Raw genomic sequence first — 23,972 nt, 5'->3', positions numbered from 1 at the left:
TGTGTGTGTGTGTGTGTGTGTGTGTGTGTGTGTGTGTGTGTGTGTGTATCTATTCTCTCGTATGTTTTAGGTTGACTATAGGATAATTGCTTGTATTTGACTATTTTCAACCCATGAAAACAATATCATATGGTTCAACCTAATAGCTGTATGGTTAAGAACATAATTTGAAATAGCATTATAATGAGAAATTATAATAAGGGATGATTATTTATTTTCATATGTTACTTATCAAAGCCTCAAAAGTCAGAATTCATCTGACAGCCTTGGACTGCTAGTAATTATCCTGATATACAATAACTTCTGCTGTGTACAGTACTATCAAGTGGTCTTAAATTTTCACTGGGGACTTATTAGTAGTTTTATCACATTGAATGAATCGTTTTTCTAGCTCCATATGACTTTTGATCCAAATGACTACTGTTAGGAGAATTTGCTTAGTATTTTTTTCCATGTTGAATTCATACGGTTAATTACTCTGGGGAAGGAAAAAAGTCTCGTTGAATTTCCTTGGGCAATAAGCATAGCAGTGTTCTTTCAGAAAGCAGAGTTTGGCCGTTGTGTTGAGGGTTAAAACAGAGCTGACACACAGGCAAAATGAAACCAGAGCTGCAATTACAAAGTGGGACAGATGTAGGAGGCCAGGTTTCCTGTGGCCCATTTTCCAGTTTCCTGCCTACAACCTGCAGAAGAAGAGGAAGCTGAATGTTACCAAGTATGAGAGCTGGAGGGAGATGTGCTTTAAGCCAGAATTAAGATCCTCGAAAACAACGCAGACAACAAAAACAACTGCAAAGAATGCGAAGGTTCAGGTTTTAGTCCAAAAATGTCCGGGAAGGAGCAATTCATCTGTTTAAAGAAAAGGCATTGTCAGCAGAGCCTGGGCTTTGTGAGACTCTATGGGGGGACCTGGAGAGTGTCCCAGGTTGTAGGAACCTCTGATTTTTTATAACCCTACTTATCTTTCAAGATGTGGCCTGGCTTTTTAATACCGTTGGTTACCTGAAAAGATTTTCTCTTCAGTGCCCAGGACTTCTGAGTCTGTCTTTTGGGGCATGTTGGATATACAAGGGAGGTAAATGTGGTTAACCGATTGGCTGTAATGAACTGCAGCCCCACTTTGGGAGGGCTGGGTGACCAGTTGGCCGCTTTGATCTAGCAGGCTTGTGTTCCCTTAACTGCCTAATAAAATTGTGTCTGATGTTTTCAAAGAAGACATTAAATGGAGATGTGTATATATGTGGAGGACTACAGATAATACACTATTTGTGTGGCTACCTGATTGTAAGCCATGTGGGGAGATGCCGGAGAAGAGGGCAAGTCCATCTTTCTTCCAAGAAAAAAGGAGAAAAATAAAATTCTTCTATGTCTGGGCTCTTTAGCAGGTGATAGAAGAGTCTCTGAAGCCAGATATTACAGTCCTTATCTTAAAGGGAAAGAAATTGAGATTCATGATACTTTTTTGTTGAATGCCCATTGTTTTCCAGGTGCTATGCTGGAATTGCTGGATGACACTGATGTAGTGGTTGTCATTGTTCAGTTGCTACAACTCTCTTGTGACCCATGGACTGTAGCCCACCATGCTCCTCTGTCCATGGCATTTCCCAGGCAAGAATACTGGAGTGGGTTGCCATCTCCTTCTCCAGGGGATCTGATGGCCAACAAGAAATAGCTCCATCGGTGGGAGGCTTGTTCAGCGCTTCACAGAAGGCATGGATGCAGGCAGCATCTAAGTCCTGGCGAAGGCTCACAACGTACAGGGCACTGTGCTGAGCTTTCTCTATACACCATCTCATTCAGATCGACCCATTTGTTTCTTTCAGGTGCAGAGGGGGTGCTTCTGGGACAGCCAGTTATTTTATTTATTTATTTTTTAATCCTGTGGATTGATCACCACCTCCTCTTCTGGCATAGGAAGAACAAACTCAGTACTAGGAATATTAGGAAGTTTGGAGATATTGCCAAGTTTAGAGACCCAAGGGGTATCCATCCATGTCAGGCAACCTAGAGTGAGATTAGGCCCTTTTTTGTCTGCATGTGGGCCTAGTCTGAAAATGTGGGGTGAGCTAGGACTGGATGTGCAGTGGTGGGGATAAGTGGGGTGGGAAATGGTGGGACATGGCTTGAATATACGGATGTGGCAGAAAGTAGAATGGCTGGAACCTACTTTCCCAGCTGGAGTTAATGTAGCCATCCATTTACTTTTCCAAAGGAAATTCACCCTATGAACGTCACCAACAAACCAACTAAGTTGCTTCCGATATATCCGCAGACAACACAGAGTTGTTCAGAAGGAAAGAGGAGTGGATTATATGCACAGTAAACAGCAGGTGTTATAGTGGCTATCAGTGACTTCCCCAGAAAAAATCGTTCTCTGTCCTCAGAATGATTTGAGAAACGTTGTGAACCGCAAAAGGTATTAAAAAAAAAAAAAAAGGCTGAGTGATGACTGCTTTCCCTCTTTTCTTGCTCACTCTGCCCTTTAAGGGGGCCTTCCTAGGTGGTGCTGGTGTCAGTGCAGGAGACCTGGGTTCTGTCCCAGGGTCGGGAAAATCCCCTGGAAGAGGGCACGGCAACCTACTCCAGTATTCTTGCCTGGAGAATCCCATGGACAGAGGAGCCTGGCAGGCTACAGCCCATAGGGTCATAAAAGAGTTGTACATGACTGAAGGGACTTAGCTCACACACACTGCTCTTTAAAGCATGGACAGTCTGCAGATAGTCACAGAATGAATGAGAATATAAACATTTTTAATAAATAAAAAGAGCCTCGAGGGACATGAATTTAGCCTCACAGATTAGCATTTTTTTGCATACAGTGGTTGACAAGAATTAAAATGTCTTTTGAAAATACATGTCAATAATCTTAGTTTCACCTTCTCAAAAATAATATAAAAAAGATTTCCATTTGTGTTGCTCAGTTACCAAATATTAATCCTTATTTACTTCATGCCCTAAAATTATTCTGTGCCAAGTTACTGCTGAACTCAAATAGTACAAATTGTTGTTTTCCAGTTCCCTGCCTTAAATACAGGTTTTTGTTTTTGTTTTAATGAAATGGTTTCTGACATTTCTCTACAGAAACACTTAGTAGATATTCTGGGCAGAGGAATTGAAATTCAGAGAATTTTCGGTACTGAGTGTTGAAGTTTCATCCTGACTTCTCTAACTGTGCAAGTTTTAACAAGTAAAAAGTTGTGAACTTGCTGAACACCTACTTTGTTTATTTCTTTCACAGGAGTTTTTCTCCTTTCCTTGGGCTCACTCATTTCTAACTGGTTTTTTCTAAGTTGGCTAAAAGTTCTCTAGTTCCCACAATATATAAGCTTTACAAAGACAATTTTTCTGAACCCTCTAAACTCCAACTCAGGGTAGCTTAAAAAAATGAAACTAGAAACATGCAAAGAGAAGTGTTAGGTTGCCACAGATAGGAAGAAGAGCAAATAAGTGGGTATTTCATCTTCTAAGAATGGAAGCAGAAACCTCAGGCTTTGCCTACTCTGTGCAGCTCTGTTTCACGTTAGGATGTCTGGCGCCACCTTGCGGCAGAATGACTGCCATCAAGAAGAGGAGCACAGCTTCTCAGGAGGAGGCAGCCTGAGAAGGGATGGTGGCAGGACTAGATTTTGGGAGATGTGGTGCTGAAGCTTAAAACAATTTGCAGAAATCCTCTTTGTACAGACCGCCACAAATTATAAATACAAAATCACTAGAGCCCCTAGACTTGTGCAAAGTGATGGTCCCTGAGGCATTAGCTTCACCAGGAGCCCTCTGGTGCAGGGTGACAAGGTGATGCTGGTGGTCATGGGTTGGGACGGACTCTCCTGGCAGCCTGGCCACTGCTGGAGGCTTGGTGGTGTTTGAAGGAGCACAGTAACCTCTGCTACTGGATGGACTTAGCTATTATTTTGCTTGAGGTATAGTTGATTTACAACATTAGTTTCCAGTGTACAGCAGAGTGATTAAACATTTTATAGGTTAAACTCCGTTTGTAGGTATTATGAAATACTAGCTATATTCCCTGTGCTATACAATCCATCCTTGTAGCTCATTTATTTTACTGACGGTTGTTCAGCAGTTAGTTGTGATTCTGGTGTTTCCATGAGAGGGAGTAGGTTCACGTCCTTCTACTCCACCATCTTGTCTCTGCCCCATGCTTATTTATTTTATGCACAGCAGTCTGTGGTCCTATCTTATCCCTCCCTGCTTGCCCCTCCCTATTGGTAACCACTGGTTGGTACCTATGGGTCTTGGGTGGACTTTGTTTTTCAGGCATGAGTTGTCTCTGGGCAGGTTACATGGCCGTCTCATCCAGGACTCCACACTGATTGTTGCTTTGGACTTTAGCCATCACTGGCTGCTCCCACCCCTGCCCTACCTATGGTGCAGAACTTCTGCCTCTCTCCTTTTTAATTTAGTTCAGTCGCTCAGTTGTGTCCAACTCTTTGCGATCTCAGGGACTGCAGCACGCCAGGTCTCCTTGTCCACCAACTCCTGGAGTTTACTCAAACTCATGTTCATCGAGTCAGTGATGCCATCCAGCCATTTCATCCTCTCTCATACCCTTTTCCTCCCGCCTTCTATCTTTCCCAGCATCAGGGTCTTTTCAAATGAGTCAGTTCTTTGCATCAGGTGGCCAAAGAATTGGAATTTCAGCTTCAGCGTCAGTCCTTACAATGAATATTCAGGACTGATTTCCTTCAGAATGGACTGGTTGGATCTCCTTGTAGTCCAAGGGACTCTCAAGAGTCTTCTACAACACCACAGTTCAAAAGCATCAATTCTTTGGCGCTCAGGTTTCCTTACAGTCCAACTCTCGCATCCATACATGACCACTGGAAAAACCATAGCTTTGACTAGATGGACCTTTGTTGGCAAAGTAATGTCTCTGATTTTTAATATGTTGTCTAGGTTGGTCATAACTTTTCTTCTAAGGAGCAAACGTCTTTTAATTTCATGGCTGCAGTTACCATCTGCAGTGATTTTGGAGCTCCCCAAAAATAAAATCTGTCACTGTTTCCATTATTTCCCCATCTCTTTGCCATGAAGTGATGGGACCAGATGCCATGATCTTCGTTTTCTGAATGGTGAGCTTTAAGCCAGCTTTTTCACTCTCCTCTTTCACTTTCATCAAGAAGCTCTTTGGTTCTTCTTCACTTTCTGCCATAAGGGTGGTGTCATCTACATATCAGGTTATTGATATTTCTCCCGGCAATCTTGATTCCAGCTTGTGCTTCATCCAGCCCAGCGTTTCTCGTGATGTACTCTTACTCCCTCCTCTTACCTTTTTCTTTTTGAAGGTGAAAGAGTGTTCTTTTCTTGCCTTCTACCCCCTAGAACTTCAAATGGTGTCCTACGACAAGACTTTTTCCTGATGATGCAATTCCATGAATTATAAATCTGTACCAGAACCTGTATGACCCAACAGAAGCTAAATATTAATAAGGAAAGGGGAGAAATCACGGGCACATCCTCTGAACAGAACTCTAGCTTTAGGCTTTTGAAGGAGGGGCATTGGTCAAATCCTCTCACCCTTTTCAGATTTTGTGCACCCTTTTGTTCAAGGCTCTGCTTAAGCTCACTCCTCTAGCAAGCCTTCTCCAGTAGCCTGCTCCCAGTCGTGATCCTGATGCGAGTTCCTTGCTCTTGGTGGGAGGCGGTGTAACAGTGGTTAAGGGCACAGACTGAGGCCTGTACTAACCTCAGTCTTATTCATTTATCTGACAAAGTGGGGCAGAGGGAGGCACCATCGGTGATGAGAGTGATCAGTATATTCAGTCTATAGCCTCCTTCTCTTTGAGACTCCCTCCAGATGAAAGAGTGAATCAAGGATACTATTTGTGTTCTTTAAAGAAAAAAGAGTTGAAAACAGAGAATGAGGGTGGAAAGTGACTGCTCAGAGTCTGCCTAAATGTCCCTCCCTCCCTCTCAGTGCCGTGGACAAGCTCTTCATGCTTGAGCAGCCCGGGGAACACTCCCCAGTTGGGCTCCGTCTTCACAGGCAGTGTCATCATGGCTGTCCCTTGGGTCGTCGTGTTAGAGCCCTTCTTCTATCTCTTTTGGAGCCAATGGTTCTTGTCTCCTTAACTCCCTTCCCTGCTCCAGGAGCACAAGATAGATCAGGGCAGAACTAGTCCCAAGGGAGATGTGAGCATCCAAGGGCTGTCTTTGCTAGAGAAACAACTTGGAAGCTTCAGGATAGGCATTTTACACCAGGGTTTCTTAAGCTGAAGGCAGCAGATATGTGTTCAGGGATCTGAGTTTTCTGTCAGAAGTTTTAAAAATCTGTTTTTTGACTTTAAAAAATATTGACGTAGAGTTGATTAACAATCTTGTGTTAGTTTCAGGTACACAACAATGTGATTCATTATATATATATTCTTTTTCAGATTCTTTTCCATTGTAGATTATTACAAGGTAGGGAATACAGTTCCCTGTGCGACATAGTAGGTCTTTGTTCTTTATTTTATATATAGTGGTGTGTATCTGTTGGTGTTTTTTCATCTTTTGATGATAGTCTTTCTAAAATCCCACATAAACATATTCTAGGTCACCTTATAAACAACAGTCACCAAAGGGCTGGAAGATTCTTCCTGGATTTCAGTGCCTATTGTGGAATCATTGTCTAATGAACAAAGAACCAAGGTGGATATAGTATCTAAATAATGCCTTTGAGCTAGGTGAAGGCCAAATATCCTCACAACATGATCTATGAAGAAGTTTCTCTGTTGCTTAAAAAATAATAGTAAACTTTGGAATAACACTATGTACCAAGTGTAGTTCAAGTGCATTCTTAGTAACTCATGTAATCCTTGCAACAGCCTTGTAAGGGAGATACTTTTATCATCATCATCTCCATTTTCCTTATGAGGTAATTGAGGCACAGAAAGGTTAAGGAACTTAACCAAAGTCCCACAGCCAAATAGGACTGGTACTTAGATCTGAACCCAGATAGTGTGGCTCTGAATCTGCTCTTCCTCACTGTGTAGCCTTCTAAGTAGACAGAAGCAGCTCACCCTCTCATCTGCTGCAAGTTGTAGAAAATAATTATGCTTCCACAAAAAACTGTGTGTTGTCTAGACTCTAATCTCCTCTGGAGGATGTGATTTTGGTTTTATGGAAGGTTTTACAATCTTCTAATTAGAGATAGCTGATAACAAAATAATTATTGTCTGTAGGTATGAAAATTCTCTCCTATCTTGTAGAGTTCAGTTGACTCCTCTGTCACCCCTGTTTGTGCATTCAATATTCCTAATTTATAAATGCCTTTATTATTCAGATTCTTTTTTGAACTTGTTAGAACACCTACCAAGTTCCCTGGTTGACTAATGAGTGAAATAAAATCTTTAACATGTCTTCATTTTATATCTGTAGGAGAGCCATGATTTTACCCATTTTGAAAGTTATTTTTTAACAAAGGTATTTCTCAGCTCTTAGCTTCTCGATGAGGCCTTCCATGACCTTCTGCTCACACACCCCAGGCTCCCACCCCCTTAACCTGCTCTGGTTGCCTTTCCCTGTAACACTGTTTTTCCAAAATATTGTGTTTTAATAGTCATATGTTTGTTGTTTATGGCCTGTCTTCTCCCATTAGAATGTAAGATTCACGAAGACAGAGGTCTTCATCTCCTTTGTCTCTGATATATCCCAAATACCCAGAAAGTGTCGTGGCATAAAGTGGATACTCAAAAAAAATTGAAAAAGGTGGAGGGAGAATTGAGTCTCTCTCCTCCTTGTAGGGTATAATTGTATAAACACAGACTTACTCAAAATAACTTACATGGCCATAACTTCTGTGTTGGTTGTCTCTCAACCAAGTATCATGTGTCAAATGTAAGATTAATTGTTAATTTGCATAGGGTGGGCGTGATCAGCTGGTTGTAAAGGACTATAAACCTTGAGGCACTTATATCCATTTTTCTTCTTAATATTGAAGGGAGACTATAATAAGATATTTAGTGAAGATGATTTGCCCACATGAGGACCTATTAATTTTTTGCCTCCTGCTCCTTCCAAAGGAGGGATGTGTGTTATTCAGATTTGACAAACTGTTTTAAATGATCTAACTATCCTCCACCATGGCAATATCTAGGCTATAAATTATAAAGGAGAAGGAACAGCTGGGGCGAATAGCAGGTAGCTCTGTTCTCTGGAGAGGCCTGGAAGAGACCTTGTCCGCTGCTGTGACCGTGGTCTTGGGTTAGTTCCAGTAGAAGTGCTGAGGGGAAACCATGTGCAGTGGGCGGCAGGGTCGAGATGCAGTCAGCGATGGTACAGAGGGGACCTGATGCGGAGGGCGCCTCTTCCTGCAAGAGCAGCGATGCTTTCACAGTGGATCCTCCTAAACATAAAAGTGCAGCGCTTAATGGTCACATTAAGCATGGCATTATGCTGCTGCTGCTGCTGCTAAGTCACGTCAGTCGTGTCCGACTCTGTGCGACCCCATAGACAGCAGCCCACCAGGCTCCTCTGTCCCTGGGATTCTCCAGGCAAGAACACTGGAGTGGGTTGCCATTTCCTTCTCCCATGGCAAATTTAAAGAATCTTTCAATCAATAAAAATTTAACCTTGAAAAAAGAGGAAAAATAAAAAGAATAGAATCATGTGTTTTCCGTGAAATTAAAAATAATTTAAAAACCATCAGTCAATGATTTTGCAGCTATCAAAGTATTTTATGAGATTTTAAGATTTCTAAGGATCATGTGTTCATATTAAATGTTAAATTTTATTGACTCTTGGAAAAACAATGGCATTACCATACCTGATAAAATTTTATCCATTCAAAATAAGGCCGGGGTGGGGGCGGCGAGGAAGAGTAACATTTTCTACTCAGCTGAAAGTTTGACTTGGGAAATTTTTTTTAAAGAAAATTATAGCATTTCTTTCATATGTTCTACATATTTTAAGTGGAGAGTTGTGGGAAGTCAGCTAAATGAGGCTAGGCTGATGAAACATATTAAGTTAAAGCAGACCCCCCACTTGTATAATAATGTACCAAACATAAATCTCAAGTATCAGTGCTTTCTTGAACTTTTTATTTAGTAAGAGCCACAGGATGCTGCCTGAATTACACACATTCTTCATAATGGCAGCCAGATACACTGGACTTGACTGTACCTTCATGTTAAGACTTTATTAAGGATTCTGGTGGGCTGCAGTCCATGGGGTCGCCAAGAGTCGGACACGACTGAGTGACTTCACTTTCACTTTTCACTTTCATGCATTGGAGAAGGAAACAGCAACCCACTCCTGTGTTCTTGCCTGGAGAATCCTAGGGATGGGGGAGCCTGGTGGGCTGCTGTCTATGGGGTCGCACAGAGTCAGACACGACTGACACGACTTAGCAGCAGCAGCAGGCATCAAGGAGTTAATTAAAAAAAAAAAACACTAAAAATAATATTTTTTTTGGTGAGAGATATATTTTGATGAATTTGCTAATATGTGTTGGTGGTTGTGGGGAGAGTGTGTTCCCCAGGCATGTGTTAGACTCTTTCCTTTGCCAATGTCCTTGAGGGGGCAAAGTTTGTAGCTCTCAAAGGTGTGAAGCATGACTGTGCATGAAAACAACTGTGTAAATGATGACACTGAATCATAGTTACTAAAGTTGGAAATAAATCGAGGAAACGCTGAGTATCTTAGTGGTGGGAACCACAGTGGTGAGATCAGTTGCTGACCCGCCCACCCCAAGCCCCACCGTGTTCCCACTGCCCCACATGCCCTCAGCCGCTTCCATCACCAGAGAGGGTGGCAAAGGTGGAGGCCAGAGCAGCCGTGGGGGGCCCACTGCCTCCCAGCATGACTTCTGCCAAGTGTAGAAGTGGGTGACAGATGTTTGTAGATGTGATAAGCTCGTGGGGAAATATTTTTGAGGCTCATCTCTGAGTCATGTGTGGCTGGATTTCTCATAGTAAAGACTTGTGTGACTAAACACTCACTGAAGCTGGCGGATCCACCGGCGTGGAGGAGTGGCGGAAGGGCTGGAGGAGAATGGGCTGTCAGAGGCGGGTTTGTCGTGCTTTAGGCAGGAGTGGCTAGACGGCTTAGTCACCTCCTGTCACTCACATCAACCCTCCTAGGAACCCTCCCACCCTCAGTGGTAGCCTGGCTCCGACACCTCCATGTGGGAGAGTGACGGGGGAGGAAGGGGGCATTCCTCAGCCCACCCAGCCTCACCAAAGCTCTGAGTGTGTGTGCGGGGCAGCCCTCTGATTCCTGGTCCTCAGCTTGTGCCTCTCCTTGGCCCAGCTCATCAATTCTGGAAATCTGGCAGGGCCCTGATGAGGGTGTCCTTGTCCTTATTTGCTCCTCTGCCTTTTCACTTTCCTCTCTTATATCTCCCTTTTCTTTCCCTCTTTCCTCCTTTTTACCTTTGCTGAAGGCTGTGCCATAGCACCCATGATCATTTATGTGGCCTACTTGTAACCCTCAGAGTAAAGACAGGATTGGCCAATCCCCCTGCATAATATGCTTTTTCATGCCTAGACACACCTCATGATTATGAATGTAAGTTTACAGTATAAAGATATCATACCCCAGCAAAGAGAGCTTTTTTAGACTAAGACATTGTAATAGTCAGCTCTTGCTGCTATGATACTGCATAACAAACAGCCTGAGAGTCGCTGGTATACAGAAACATTAATTTTTCTCGTTGGTTGACCTCAGGGACACTGCTTCAGACTGTGATTTGTGGGACTTGTCTCCAAGCTTTGGGTAGAGCTCAGACTGACTCCACATGTCTCATTTTTGCGCCATAGCTTCACAGTAGTAACAGGAACACAAGAGGAAAAGTGCAAACATGGGAAGCCTCTTAGACCTCAGCTGAGAAAGGGTACATTGCCATTTCTGCTCATCATTCCATTGGCTAAATCAAATAATGTGGCCATCCCCAAATATCAGTGGGATGGGGGAAAAGTACTCTACCCATTCTGGGCACTGCTGCACGGCCACTTGAAAAGGAGGAGGAGTGAAAGACTGAGAACATTTATCCAGTCCGGTCCTCATCGTTTATGCCTGGGGCACATGGCTCCAATACACGGGGTTGGAATGCCATGGGAAGGGATTCCAGGAAGCACAAGAAGCTCTGAAGAGTCCTGGTTGGTAGCAGCACTAAGTGTGAAACACAAGGAGATGTTTACATTGTCCTCCTGTTCCATCTGGAACGTTATGGCTCATATCAGAGATGGGGGAGGTGCAAGTGGCTAGAGCCACCGACCCAGGAATCCCTTCCATCCAGACCTGCAAACCCACTGGCAGCCTTCTACCCTTTGGAGCAGGTTCCTCCGAGCATCCACTTTAAAATTTTAGAGATATTTGAAAGCTTATTGTCTGAAGGGTTTGGGTGAGAAAACACTGAAGATTTTGAGACAACTGTTAGTGATTCTTAGTGCCAATGATGGGGAGAAAGTTGTGGTCCATCCTCAAATGATCAGAAGCTCATATTCGGAGTTGGAGCTGGCGGGCTGCTGTGTGTGTTTACGAGACTCATGAGATACAAAAGGCTTTTGATCCAACAAGGAGGTGATTTATTGTCTTATGGACTGAGAGGCCATCGTGGTGAAGACTGATTTCTGAAAAGAATATCTCCTCTAAAGAGCCGTAAATAAAAAGTGCCCTATGGGTATTTGAAGAACATTGCTATTCTGTTTCTCTTTAACCGAGAAACCCATGGTTGCTCAGAGAAACAGTAAAATGTGTTCTTTTGGCTGAACATGTGAAAGGAAATAAGGAAATAAACACTTATTGGAAAGCTAGACATTTTTCACATGGATCCCCGTGTGGAAAGGGAGAAAAATGATTCATCAGTCTGAAAGCTGCCCCTTTAAGAGAAATGCAGCAGAGGAGGTGTGGAGTTGACAAAAATATTGGTACAGATAAGTCTCCCTAAGGCTGTTACTCTGGCTTCTGGGTCTCCCAGAGTTGTGTGTTTCTCACCGCTCGCTTGTTCCCGTCACCCTGGCTGCCTCCTGGGGCTTCAGTGTTTCCCCTTTGCCTTACGGCATAATCCCTACTTCTCTCTGGCTTTGCCCCCACCTCACAACTGGCCTTCGAAGCTTCTGTCTGTGCCAGAAGCCAGTTTTCCACCCTCTGGTCATCCTGGGCTTCCTCATTCCAGCAGCTTTTCTAGATCCAAACCCAGGGCACTTCACATGTCCAGTCATGAGGGTTGAGCTATGATGAAGCTCTTGAGACCAGCCCAACCTCCTCTCCTTTCCTAATGCGCAATTGTTGATGAGACAAATGGGCATTGTTGTTATTTTTACAGTCAGTACCCATTGCCATGAAAGTCTTCAAATGTCTGAAGTTGGGAACTGCCTGGGAGAGTGGGGAAAATTTCCCTGAGAAGGTCCCATGTGAACTGGGTAGTGTTGGATGAGCAGGATTTCACCAAGCTCCAGAGCTGAGGAACAGCATTTTAGTCAGAAGGAATAGCATTTACAAAGTCCTCAACAGAGTCAAGGGGAAAAGATAACATTTTATAGGCTTCCTTCTCATAGTGAAGAGAAGAATGCATTTCCTATCTCTGTGCTTGTGACAGGGGTGGGCTTTTTCTGGGGGGGGGGCGGGCTGTGCGGGGTCTTATTTACCACATGTGGGATCTTTAGTTGCGGCATGCGAACTCTTAGGTGTGGCAGGTGAGATCTAGTTCCCTGACCAGGGATCGAACCCAGGCCTCCTGCACTGGGAGCACAGAATCTAAGACCACCAGGAAGTCCCACAAAAGGTGTTTCTATCTGCAATGTGACAAGTGCCTAAGAAAGAGACCAACTCTTTAAGTGGCAGTAACTGATCCCTCAGGCCTTTAAGCATATATCAGTCAGGCATTGGGCTGGGTTATCAGAGCACTAGGAATACAGAAAGTAACCTAACAAAGTCCCTTCTTCCAGAAGCTCCTCACGCAGTCACACTTATTGGCATACCCCCAGCCCCTACATCAGAGAAGGCAATGGCACCCCACTCCAGAACTCCTGCGTGGAAAATCCCATGGATGGAGGAGCCTGGTAGGCTGCAGTCCATGGGGTCGTGAAGAGTCGGACACGACTGAGCGACTTCCCTTTCACTTTTCACTTTCCTGCACTGGAGAAGGAAATGGCAACCCACTCCAATGTTCTTGCCTGGAGAATCCCAGGGACGGCAGAGCCTGGTGGGCTGCCGTCTATGGGGTCACACAGGGTCGGACACGACTGAAGCGACTTAGCAGTAGCAGTAGCAGCAGCCCCTATGTAACCGCACTTAGTGGCTCCAGTGTTTCATCCAGGTAACAGCCTAGAGGCTGACCAGCGAGGGAGCTGATAGGACAAACGGGAACAGACACCATGTGCATTGTATGGGCAATAGTTTGTATGAGGACTGATTCTAGGAAGGGGCAGTCCGTTAATCATTTTTTTTCATATCATTCCCAGTGTAACCCTGTCACCTGTGGGGATGTGTGTGGCAAATACCAGGGTCACAGGGCTTCCCTGTATTTCTGAATCGTGGCTGTTTTGCAGACATGCAGCCAGATATGATTCAGAGTGGCCGGTTGGGATGGAAATGAAAGTCACTTGAGGTTTGCTGGCGTAGGGGGTGGTGCTGAAGTGTCCACCCGAGTGCCCCCCCCCCCCACTTCCCAGCCTTGGCAGCTGCACTGATGCAGCCCTCCCTCCCCAGGTATGGAGAGTGCAATCACGCTGTGGCAGTTCCTGTTGCAGTTACTGCTGGACCAGAAACATGAGCACCTGATCTGCTGGACTTCCAATGATGGTGAATTCAAGCTCCTCAAAGCAGAAGAAGTGGCCAAGCTGTGGGGACTCCGGAAAAACAAAACAAACATGAACTATGACAAGCTGAGCAGAGCCCTGCGATACTATTATGACAAGGTAAGCCTTGGCCGTTTCGGGAGGCTGTCAGGGGGAGGGAGCCACCCTCACAGTCCACTGAGGACAGCGGAAAATCGGGTACAGTGTGTGCACGCGCACGTGCATGCTCAGTCATATCTGACTCTTTGCGACCCAGTGCAGTAGTAACCCACCTCTGTCCATGGGATTTTCCGGGCAGGAATACTGGAGTGGGTTGCCATTTCCTTCTCCAGGGAGCGTACCACGAAGGGCATCAAATAGGGGCTGCTGATGCAAGTTTGGTTGCTGTTTAAGAAAGGCTGTGCTGTAGGGACTTTTTTTCTGGCAGCCCTTCAGGTGATGGTGTTTTCGTTGTTTAGTCCCACAAGTTGTCTCCAACTCTTTCTCGACCCCATGGAACGTAGCCTGCCAGGCTGCTCTGTCCATGGGATTTCCCAGGCAAGAATACTGGAGTGGGTTGTCATTTCCTTCTCTAAGGGATCTTTCCAACCCAGGGATTGAACCTGCACCTCCTGCATTGGGAGGCGAGTTCTTTATCACTTAGCCACCAGGGAGCTCCACCTTTTAGGTGGTACTGTGGGTCAAATTTTGTTGCCTCTGCATTTTCTTCTGTGGTTGCTGCAAAAATTTGCTCACAACAGAAATTAGATGCAGGGAGGTTCTGGGGCCTCCGTCATAGGTAGAGTGACAGAATGAATGTGACAGTCGAGAAAGTCTGCTTATCCAGTCTGGTTTGTGATTCACTCAAACAGGCTTTTCCAGGATGGGGAGGGGATGGTACCTGGGGCAAGCTATTTAACATTCGGGTGCCTGCTGTCCTCATTTATAAAATGGGGCTCAAATAACATGGGCTCAGGACTGCTGTGTAGAACTAAACAAGCCAGCATACGTGGAACACTTAGAACAATGCTTGGTACTCGGGGATCACGACTTCATGGGAAACCTCCCTAATTAAAAGCAAAACCGTTCTCATGTTTAAGTCCCGGAAATAAGTCAGAGTGCTTTATTAATGATAACACAGCATAGTTTCCAAAGTCTGGACAGTCGGAATGAGCTGAAATGCGTTTCTGGAAAAGCAATTGATGTGCCTGCTGGGGCAAAATTATTGCTCTTGAGGGGTAATCATTTCAGGCCTGTAATTGTTGACCATTTCTGTGTGGAGCTATTGTTGCTGAATATTTAGCCTCATAAAGATTTGGAGTCCTAATAAGGGTAAGCTTTTGTTCCGGTTTTACTATTCATGTTGAAAGGTGAATTAAAAACTGATTTAAATATTAGTTCCTGAACTATCTTTAGTGCCTTCCTCCTGCCAACCTCTTTGGAATTCAAGACAGAAGGATTACACATTTCAGGAAGTGGCGGCATCGTTAATTATAAAGTGTTCCTTTATATGATCGTAATTGCATATGATTATGTCATTGAAATGTTAAAGGTGCTTCCCTTCAATGTAGCAATTAATTAATGCCGGCTTAATGCAGAGTCCTACCAAGATGTAAAAAGCACTTCTCACAAATTGCGCTGTCTGAAAGCCTCACAGATGGTTTATTGTTTTGCCTTTTTTTCCCAGGTTCTAAGTCACACAATGAGAATTGGGGCCCTCTGAATGAAAACTGTCGTCTTGTTGGCTGGCAGAATGCCTAAGAGCATGACTTTGAGCCTGACAAAAAAAAAAAAAGTGATTTTATAGTTTTAAATCAAGGTGTCACAGAAAAGGGGTTCGGTGTCTGGGACTCGGTTTCCCCTTGTTCACATGGCCAGGCATTGGGACGGAGGACTGTGGGGTTTCAGCCCAAAGAGAGGTCAGAGGCTTAAGGTGACTTCCCCGAGGGAAGGCTGAGTCGTGCAGTGCAGTCTACATCTGATCTCCCTTGGGCAGATTTTTAAATCTCTGGGGAAAGCAATTTCAGATTCTGCAGTCACCCTGCATGTTTTGTATAGCCTGGTCTCCACACCCCCCGAGACTGTCCTGCGGGCGTCTCTTCCTTTACAGGTAAGGACGTGGGCCTTTGGTGGGAAACCTTGCCCACAGTCCTGCAGCCAGAGAGCGGTAGAGCCAGGGTGCTCACGTTCCTGACCGGAAGGCACACACCCTGCCTTCTGAGCCATTTGTTTCCTGTGCCTCTGAGCACCTGATTTCCAGGTAGGCAGTCAGACAGCACAAAGGGTATCACAGCCTTAGACGTTTTTGTTTTTTATCAAGCACCCTGGGTCTGAGTGGCCAGTGTGGTCTGCTCACCCCCAGTGTCCCTTTCCTCTCCTGCTGGGCTGAGCTAAGGTCTGGCCACGTGACCTGCGTGCTGCCAGCTAGCGCTGACAGTGAGGGCCAGCGTGGCTCTTGTCCAGGTGTATGCAGGCTCAGCCACCAGGAGAAGATGCCTTTCCTCCTTCGTTGGGAACCATACGCTTGTGTGTGTGCTCGGCCGTTGGAATCTTTCTCTTGAGACCTGCGATGGTCATTAGACACTGAATACAGGGTTGTTGGTTTTTTAATATACTTTTTTTAAAATGTTAAGTTATTTATTTGTTTTGGCCATGCTGGATCTTCATCGGGGCATGTAGGCTCCTCTTGTTGCTGTGCGTGGGTTTGGTAGTTGCACCAAGCAGGCTTAGTTGCCCTGAGGCACGTGGACTCTTAGTTCCCCGACCAGTGATCGAACCCATGACCCCGGCATTGGAAGGTGGATTCTTAATCACTGGGCTTCGAGGGGAGTCCTGACACCAGACACTTAATATAGTTTTAAGTGAAAAGAGAAGGAGGGACAACATGGGGAGGAGATGAAGAAGGGACGGGGTCCCTGAGTGAGTGAGGGGAGAGAAAGAACAGAAAGGGGGAAGAACGTGGGAGAAGAGATGAACGAAGGGTGAAAAGTTGTATTTTACATTTTGTGATGAACACTTTTCAGTTTTGTCAGTGTGACTCTAGGACTCTGTGTATTTGAATGGTATGAAATTGCCAATATCTGACTATTTTTGATCCACAGAAATGGCACTCTTACATGATCTGATCTCTCACCTGAGAGGCAGATTCGAGGAAGGTCTTTGTGAATATGGAGTCCCTGACCACATGGGCACCCTTGCTGCGCCCCATCCTGCACTGCATGTGCTCCTCACGGTCGCATAGCCCTCCTGTGACCCTGTCTGCCTTTCATGCCTTCCTCAGTCCCCTCTTCCTTCCCCTCCCCTCTCCCTCGCGTCCCCCTGACACTTGCCCGGAACCTGCTCTGCACGAGGCATACATTAGGTGGCTCCCCACCTTGTCAGCTGCTGCTTTGTTCCTATTGTCTTTCTTCTTCTTTGCCAGCTAGCATCTCTTCCCTGTTGAAACTGTACATCCCTTGATTTGTCCTAATAGGCAAGTTTTCCTGCCAGAGTAAGCAGGCATGAGGACATTATTGTTTTTATATGCTACATGTTACATTTTTAACCCATTCTAATAATATTTAGAAATGGGCAGAGGGAAAAAGTGGAAAATGTATGCAGAACTTTGCAGAAGACGTCAGAGAACAATGTTTAGGCTAATGGGACCAGGTTGGGGCTGAGGCTCTTTAATTCTTGTTCCTCAGGAGGATGGCCTCAAGTCCCCCACCCCCACACCCCCGCCCCTCCACCCTGGGCAGATTATCACAGTGAGAACTACAATAATAGCATTAACTCTGGGCTACAGGGTTTGGATTTAAATCCAGCTCCATGACTAAGTGCTTTGCCTAATTTCTCTTGGCCTCAACATTCTTTTTTGTAAAACGGGTATAAGAGTAGAGACTATGTCATAGGATTGTGGTAGGGATTAGCTAAGTTAACACATGGTTAGGGCTGAGCCTCTTGATGAAGGTGAAAGAGGACAGTGAAAAAGCTGGCTTAAAGCTCAACATTCAGAAAATGAAGGTCATGGTATCTGGTCCCATCACTTCATGGCAAATAGATGAGGAAACAATGGAAAAAGTAACAGACTTTATTATTTTGGGCTCCAAAATCACTCCAGATGGTGACTGCAGCCATAAAATTAAAAGCTGCTTGCTCCTGGGAAAAAAAGCCATGACAAACCTAGACAGTATATTAAAAAGCAGAGACATTACTTTGCCGACAAAGGTCCATCTAGTCAAAGCTATGGTTTTTCCAATAGACATGTATGGATGTGAGAATTGGACCATAAAAAAGGCTGAGCACTGAAGAATTGATTCCTTTGAACTGTGGTGTTGGAGAAGACTCTTGAGAGTCCCTTGGACTGCAAGAACATCAAACCAGTCAATCCTAAAGGAAGTCAGTCCTGAATATTCATTAAAAGGACTGATGGCTGAAGCTGAAGCGCTAATACTTTGGCCACCTGATGCAAAGAGCTGGCTCATTAGAAAAGACCCTGATGTTGGGAAAGATTGAAGGCAGGAGGAGAAGGGGATGACAGAGGATGAGATGGTTGGATGGCATCACTGACTGGATGGACAGGAGTTTGAGCAAGCTCCAGGAGTTGGTGAAGGACAGGGAAATCTGCCATGCTGTAGTTCATGGGGTTGCAAAGAGCTGGACATGACTGAGCGAATGAGTGACAACAGGGCTAAGAACAGCACCCAAGCATGTTCAGTGCTGCCAAGAGTTAAGCCACAATAATAATGCAGAGGCTAGTTCCCTGAGCACTTATTTGAAAAATTCAGGCAGGTGCCAAGAAGAAAGTTAGGACTTCTGTGTCAGCGTCCTGCACCAGCACACACCAGGGTGGGGTGGGCGGATCGCGCGTGTCCTGGTGACAACTCTTCTTACTCATGCTAAGAAATGCTTTGTGCTGTTTTTTTTTTTTTTAATATTTATTTATTTTTGGCTCTGTTGGTCTTAGCTGTGACACGTGGATCTTTGTTGCTGCGTGTGCTCTCTAGTTGTGGTGTGCAGACTTAGTTGCCCCTCAGCATGTGGCAACTTAGTTCCCCGACCAGGGATTGAGCCTGTGTCCCCTGCATTGAAAGGTAGATTCTTAACCACTTGGACCACCAGGGAAGTCCCTGTGGTGCTTTTTAATATCTGTTTTGGCTGATTTGACAAGTAAGCTTTCAAAGATGCTTTCATATTTAAATGACACTTCCCGCCCCTCCTAATCAGACACTTCCCCGTGCTTCCCCTGGTGGGGCGAGCCTCCCCCTCCTCGTGCTCCCTTCGTGGTCAGTGCCATCCTGGTAGAGTCCTACTGTGTCTCCATCCCTGTGTCTCGGATCCCTGACGGGGAAGTGGGCACCGAAAACGCCTTCCTCCCTGGATTGTGTGAGGCGTGCGTGTGACCATGTGCTCAGGTGCTCAGCACTGGTGGTGGTTCAGTTGCTCCATCCTGTCTGACTCTTTCCCCCCCCATGGACTGCAGCACACCGGGCTTCCCTGTCCTTCACTGTCTCCTGGAGCTTGCTCAAACCCATGTCCATTGAGTCAGTGATGCCAACCATCTCATCCTCTGTCGTCCCCTTCTCCTGCCCTCAATCTTTCCCAGCATCAGGGTCTTTTCCAATGAGTCAGTTGTTCGCATCAGGTGGCCAAAATACTGGTGTTTCTGCATCAGTCCTTCCAATGAGACTTCCTTTAGGATTGGCTGGTTTGATCAGCACCTGGTTAAGGACACACGATAAAAATGCTCATTTCTATTATCTGTGTTTTAAGACTTACTGCCCGGCGGTGCAGGTGTTTGTTTCTGTGACCACTCACAGAGCCATCTACACCACAGGCTCCTGGCTTACCCACTTTCGTCACTCTGGTGCTCTGCACAGAGTCTGGCACATACCCGGGGCTTAGTAAGTATTGGAAACAAATGAATGAACAAATGGGTAGCATAGTGAAGTGGCCTCCACCCAGATTCAGATCACTTCTATCATGAAAGCTGACGCCAAATACATGTCAGAAAAAAGTACTGCCTTTCGGTTATTGTATTAATTCTCTAGGGCTACTGTAACAATTTGCCACTAAGTGAGGGGCTTAAAACTGCAGATATTTGTTCTTCAGTTCTGGGGGCTAGAAGCTGAAGTCAGGGTGTCAGCAGGACCAGATTCCTTCTGAGACTTGGGGTGGAATCCTTCCTCACCTCCTCCCAGCTTCTGGTGGTGGTCATTTGTCCTTGGCATTCCTTGACTTCTAGCTCCAGTCTCTGCCTCTGTCATCCCATGGCATTGCTCCCTGTGTCCAAATTTACCTCTTTAAAGGACACTAGGTGTATTGAATTAGAGTCCACCCTCAATACCGCATCTTAACTCGCTCACCTCTGTGAAGTCACATCCACAGGTCCTGTGACTAAGCCTTCCCCTACCTTTATGGGAGTACACTTCAACCCATATGATGTATATGATTTCTGACACTCCTGGGCTTGCATTTAGATTTTCACAATTACGCACCAAAGGAGAGCTTTGGAGATTGTGGTTTGATTCATCGAATTCTAAAGGATCATTGTTCCTGTGACATGTACAGCAGCTCGATTCAACTTAAGGTGTGAAACTAGACTCTATGAACAGAAAGTCACAGTGTGCTCACCGTGGACCAGGCACTATGCTGGGTCCCCAGGGTAGAACGAAGGCCATGAAGATGAGCCCCACATTAGAGGGTTTCAGAATCTATGGAAATCAGGGGTTCCATACCCTGAAAGAGCAGAGGACTTTAATACAAGACACAGATTAGAAGAAAAACCTACTGATCCCAATGGCCCCAATCCTGGGTTTGTAAAAAACACAGTATCTACAAAGTGTAGTAAAAGAAGGTATGCCTATGTAATTAGAACCACCCAGAAGCTGTTCAAGAAGTGACTCAATGCTCTGAATCCCAGGTTGCAAACACACAGGTCATGAGAGGACACCTGTGTCTGAGCCCATGAAGGGCAGACACCAGGGTGGACAGAGACCTACATGGGATGTTCAGTTCATGCCTGGGCATTTCACTGTCATCTCCTACCAAACAACTTGTTTTTCTGTCTTGCTGGGAGCCTCAGAGGTGGGCTGGTTCATTGCATCAGTAGTTCTGATGGCTTACATTTTGGGGGTAGGGTTTTTTCTCTTCTTAGGTTTAAACTGAGTCTTCCACAAGGTACTTCTACAGCCTGATGTAGACATAAGGATCTGTCACAGAGGTTTTATTTATTAAATGGTTTAGCAACTCTAAATAACATTAGGCAGCTGCTGCTGCTGCTAAGTTGCTTCAGTCATGTCCGACTCTGTGAGACCCCATAGACAGAAGCCCACTAGGCTCTGCCATCCCTGGGATTCTCCAGGCAAGAACATCAGGCAGACTTGGTTTTAAAATCTCTTGTCCTGGGGTGGGAAAGAGAAGTGTCTATACCCAGAACACACCTGTCTCTGGCCCTGATTACTGCTGGCACCTATGGGCCTAAGTGTGAGGGGCATGGGGGACCCCTGGGATTCACAGCATTTACTTACCTCATGAACAGCTTCTAGGTGGTTTCTAATTATACAGGCATACCCCGTTTTATTGCACTTTGCAGAAACTGCACTTCTTTATGAATTGAAAGTTTGTGGCAACCCTGTGTTGAATGAGTCTGGTAATTCTCACGGTATTTCCGACATTTTTATTAGTTTTATGTTTGTCATAGTGATCTGTGATCAGTGATCTTTGATGTTACTGTTTCAAGAAGATTGACTTGCTCAGATGATGGTTAGCATTTGTTTTAATCAATAAAATATTTTAAAGGTATATATGTTGTTTTTTCAGATATAATGCTATTGCACATTTAACAGATTACAGTATACTATAAATATAGCTTTTATATGGACTGTGAAACCAAAAAAATTGTGTCTCACTTCATTGCAATAGTTGTTTTAGGGTGATGGTCACTTTATTGATGGTGATCTGGGAAACCAAACCTGTGGTATCTCTGAGATGTGCCTGTACATCCTTCTCAAGTTGGCATGGCCGCTTTCTCTCACCTCTGCCTTTTCTTCTATGGTTAGACCATTCCTTTGAAAACATACTCCCTGCCCTTGAGTGGCTTAGCAGCTGCTCAGGGAGACAAACACGAAAACCAGTTATGATAGCAAAGCACTGGCTTGGTCATGATTCTAGCATCTACCTTGCAGTAAAGTGTTAGTCATGTCCAACTCTTAGAGACCCCATGCACTGTAGCCCACAAGCTCCTCTGTCCTTGGAATTCTCCAGGCAAGAATACTGGAATGGGTTGCCATGCCCTTCCCCAGGGGATCTTCCCAACCCAGGGATTGAACCCAGGTCTCCTGCATCGTAGGTGGATTCTTTACCGTCTGAGCCACCAGGGAAGCCTGTAAAGTTAGAGACAAAGCTGCCAGAGGTCCAGACATCTGACCCAGGTCTTGAGTAAGAACACATTTGCCAGGCTGACAAAAGTCGCGAAGGGATATACTGAGGAAGGGACCAGCACGTGCAAAGACCAGGAGGTGTGGAAGAGTCTGAGTGTTTATTTAGGGAATGAAGGCGGGATGAGATGGCAAGAGTGAGCGGGTATGAACTTGATGGCGAGGGCAGTGGAGACCCAGTACAGGGCTGTCTGTGAGAGAGTGCCATGGTCAGGTTTGCGTTTTAGAAATAAACATCTGTGTTTCCTCTTGACTCTTCGTGACATCAGTGGTGTCTCCGTCTGACCCCATAGCCCCGATCTTTGTGGCTAACTGGGGTCGACTGCTGTCTGCTGGCCGAGCTGGCACCGTCACACCTTCCGCATCAGATCTGCGCATCCCTCTAGAACTGACCGAGAGCGAGGGGGAGAGAAGGGACAGGGTGGCGTCTGCCTCTTGCATGCACCCGCCAACTGGCTTCTGCTTGAGGAAGCCCAAGCCATGACTCTGTGTAGCTGCAGAAGGAGATCTGGAAGCTTACACGATCTTTTATCCTTTTCTGTCCAACAGAGCTTTTTGTCCCTGTTGTTGTTGGCAGGGAACACTCATCCCAGGGGGAGGCTGAGAGCTCTGCCAGCTCCCTTCTCATCAGGAGATTGAAATAGTGATATGATGAAGACTCCTCCTGTCTCCACAGCAACCTCCCGGCTTAGCCTCACGATGTACTGAACGGTCTTAACTTAATTGGAAAGGTTTTTTAGTGGAGAACAGTCAAGACAGAGTCACTGGCAACATATTCCTGGAAGCAGAATGCATCACCTTCTTAACTTAATTGGATAATTCATTTTAAATTGGGTGTGCAATCACGACAGGAAAATGTTTGCATTAATAATACATATCTGAACCCAACTGCCTGCACCAAGAAGCCTGGCCTGGGTGGAATTCTTTAATTCCTCCAAATAAATTTTGTGAAGATTATGTGATGTATTGTCTGTCAGAGTGGAGAAAGAACAAAAGTCCGACAAGCATTTGTGTCTTGGTACTTTCTAGAACACCTACGTGGGTTGTGAAATTTCACAGAAGACCCGTCTATCTTGGACTCTGTTTGGGGGTCTTTTGTGTTTCAGACGGTCCTGTGTGCTCAGCCCTGGGTCTGAGTATTGAGGGCTGGGCGTGTTTCATTGTATGTCTTTTTATTCTTTCGTGTCCCGTCAGCCGCTTGAATGGTTAAAAGTACAACAGATGGCAACTGGGTTTTGCCTGGGGGCCGCGGGGATGACCAAGGCCTCTCTGCAAGCTTTTGGGCCGGGATGCTGCCCGGAAACCTGTGAGGTAGCTGATGGCCTCGTGGAAGGCTTCCAGCCTGGGCCCCATTGCCCCGGGAGGGAGCAGCTGGCGTGAGGGAGCCAACCTGCTGGGGGGACCCTGAGGGTTGATTAGGGGTGCCGCCCGTCTTGCACAAACTTCCAAGCCAGCTTCCCCTTTGGCACTCAGTGTTCCCCCAAATAGGGCCGTTGCTAAGAAACACCTAGAGTCTTGGGAGTCACTTCAACACTGTGCTGACGAGGCTGCAGTGCTTGGCAGCCTGGCCAAATCCACTGACGTCAGGCCATTGCCCAAGCCCACACCAGCTTGCCAGCATGAGCCTTCCTGATTCTGGGCTTCTTGTGGCAGGAAAATTGGGTGGTTGTGGAGATAAACTGACAAAACCCCTAGTGCTCACATCACACCGCCCACCACCCACCCACCGGGCCCGGCTGCTCCCCTGAGCCGCCCCCTTCCCATCTCCTTTGGGCTCCGGTGACAGTTTATCTTGGTTCCTACCCCACATTTGTGACTGTCACAGGGAAAGCTCACGTGT

At 45.7% G+C, this 23,972-nt stretch overlaps 1 protein-coding gene across 3 annotated transcripts in view; it reads left to right on the top strand.

The window, feature by feature from the left end:
* ELK3 (ETS transcription factor ELK3) overlaps positions 1 to 23,972 on the top strand; it is a 71,552-nt gene that overhangs the window by 14,761 nt on the left and 32,819 nt on the right. For all 3 annotated transcript variants that reach the window (XM_040232781.1, XM_040232782.1, XM_040232780.1), the window contains exon 2: positions 13,648 to 13,856. In XM_040232781.1, the coding sequence (XP_040088715.1) occupies positions 13,650 to 13,856 (207 nt within the window). In that variant the 5' untranslated portion in view covers positions 13,648 to 13,649. The remainder of the gene's footprint in view (positions 1 to 13,647; positions 13,857 to 23,972) is intronic.

This window comes from Oryx dammah, unplaced genomic scaffold (genome assembly GCF_014754425.2).
Source record: "Oryx dammah isolate SB20612 unplaced genomic scaffold, SCBI_Odam_1.1 HiC_scaffold_29, whole genome shotgun sequence".
NCBI classification, from domain to species: Eukaryota; Metazoa; Chordata; class Mammalia; order Artiodactyla; family Bovidae; genus Oryx; species Oryx dammah.
Note: the sequence above shows the minus strand (reverse complement) of the source record. Positions and strands in the feature narration are given on the sequence as shown.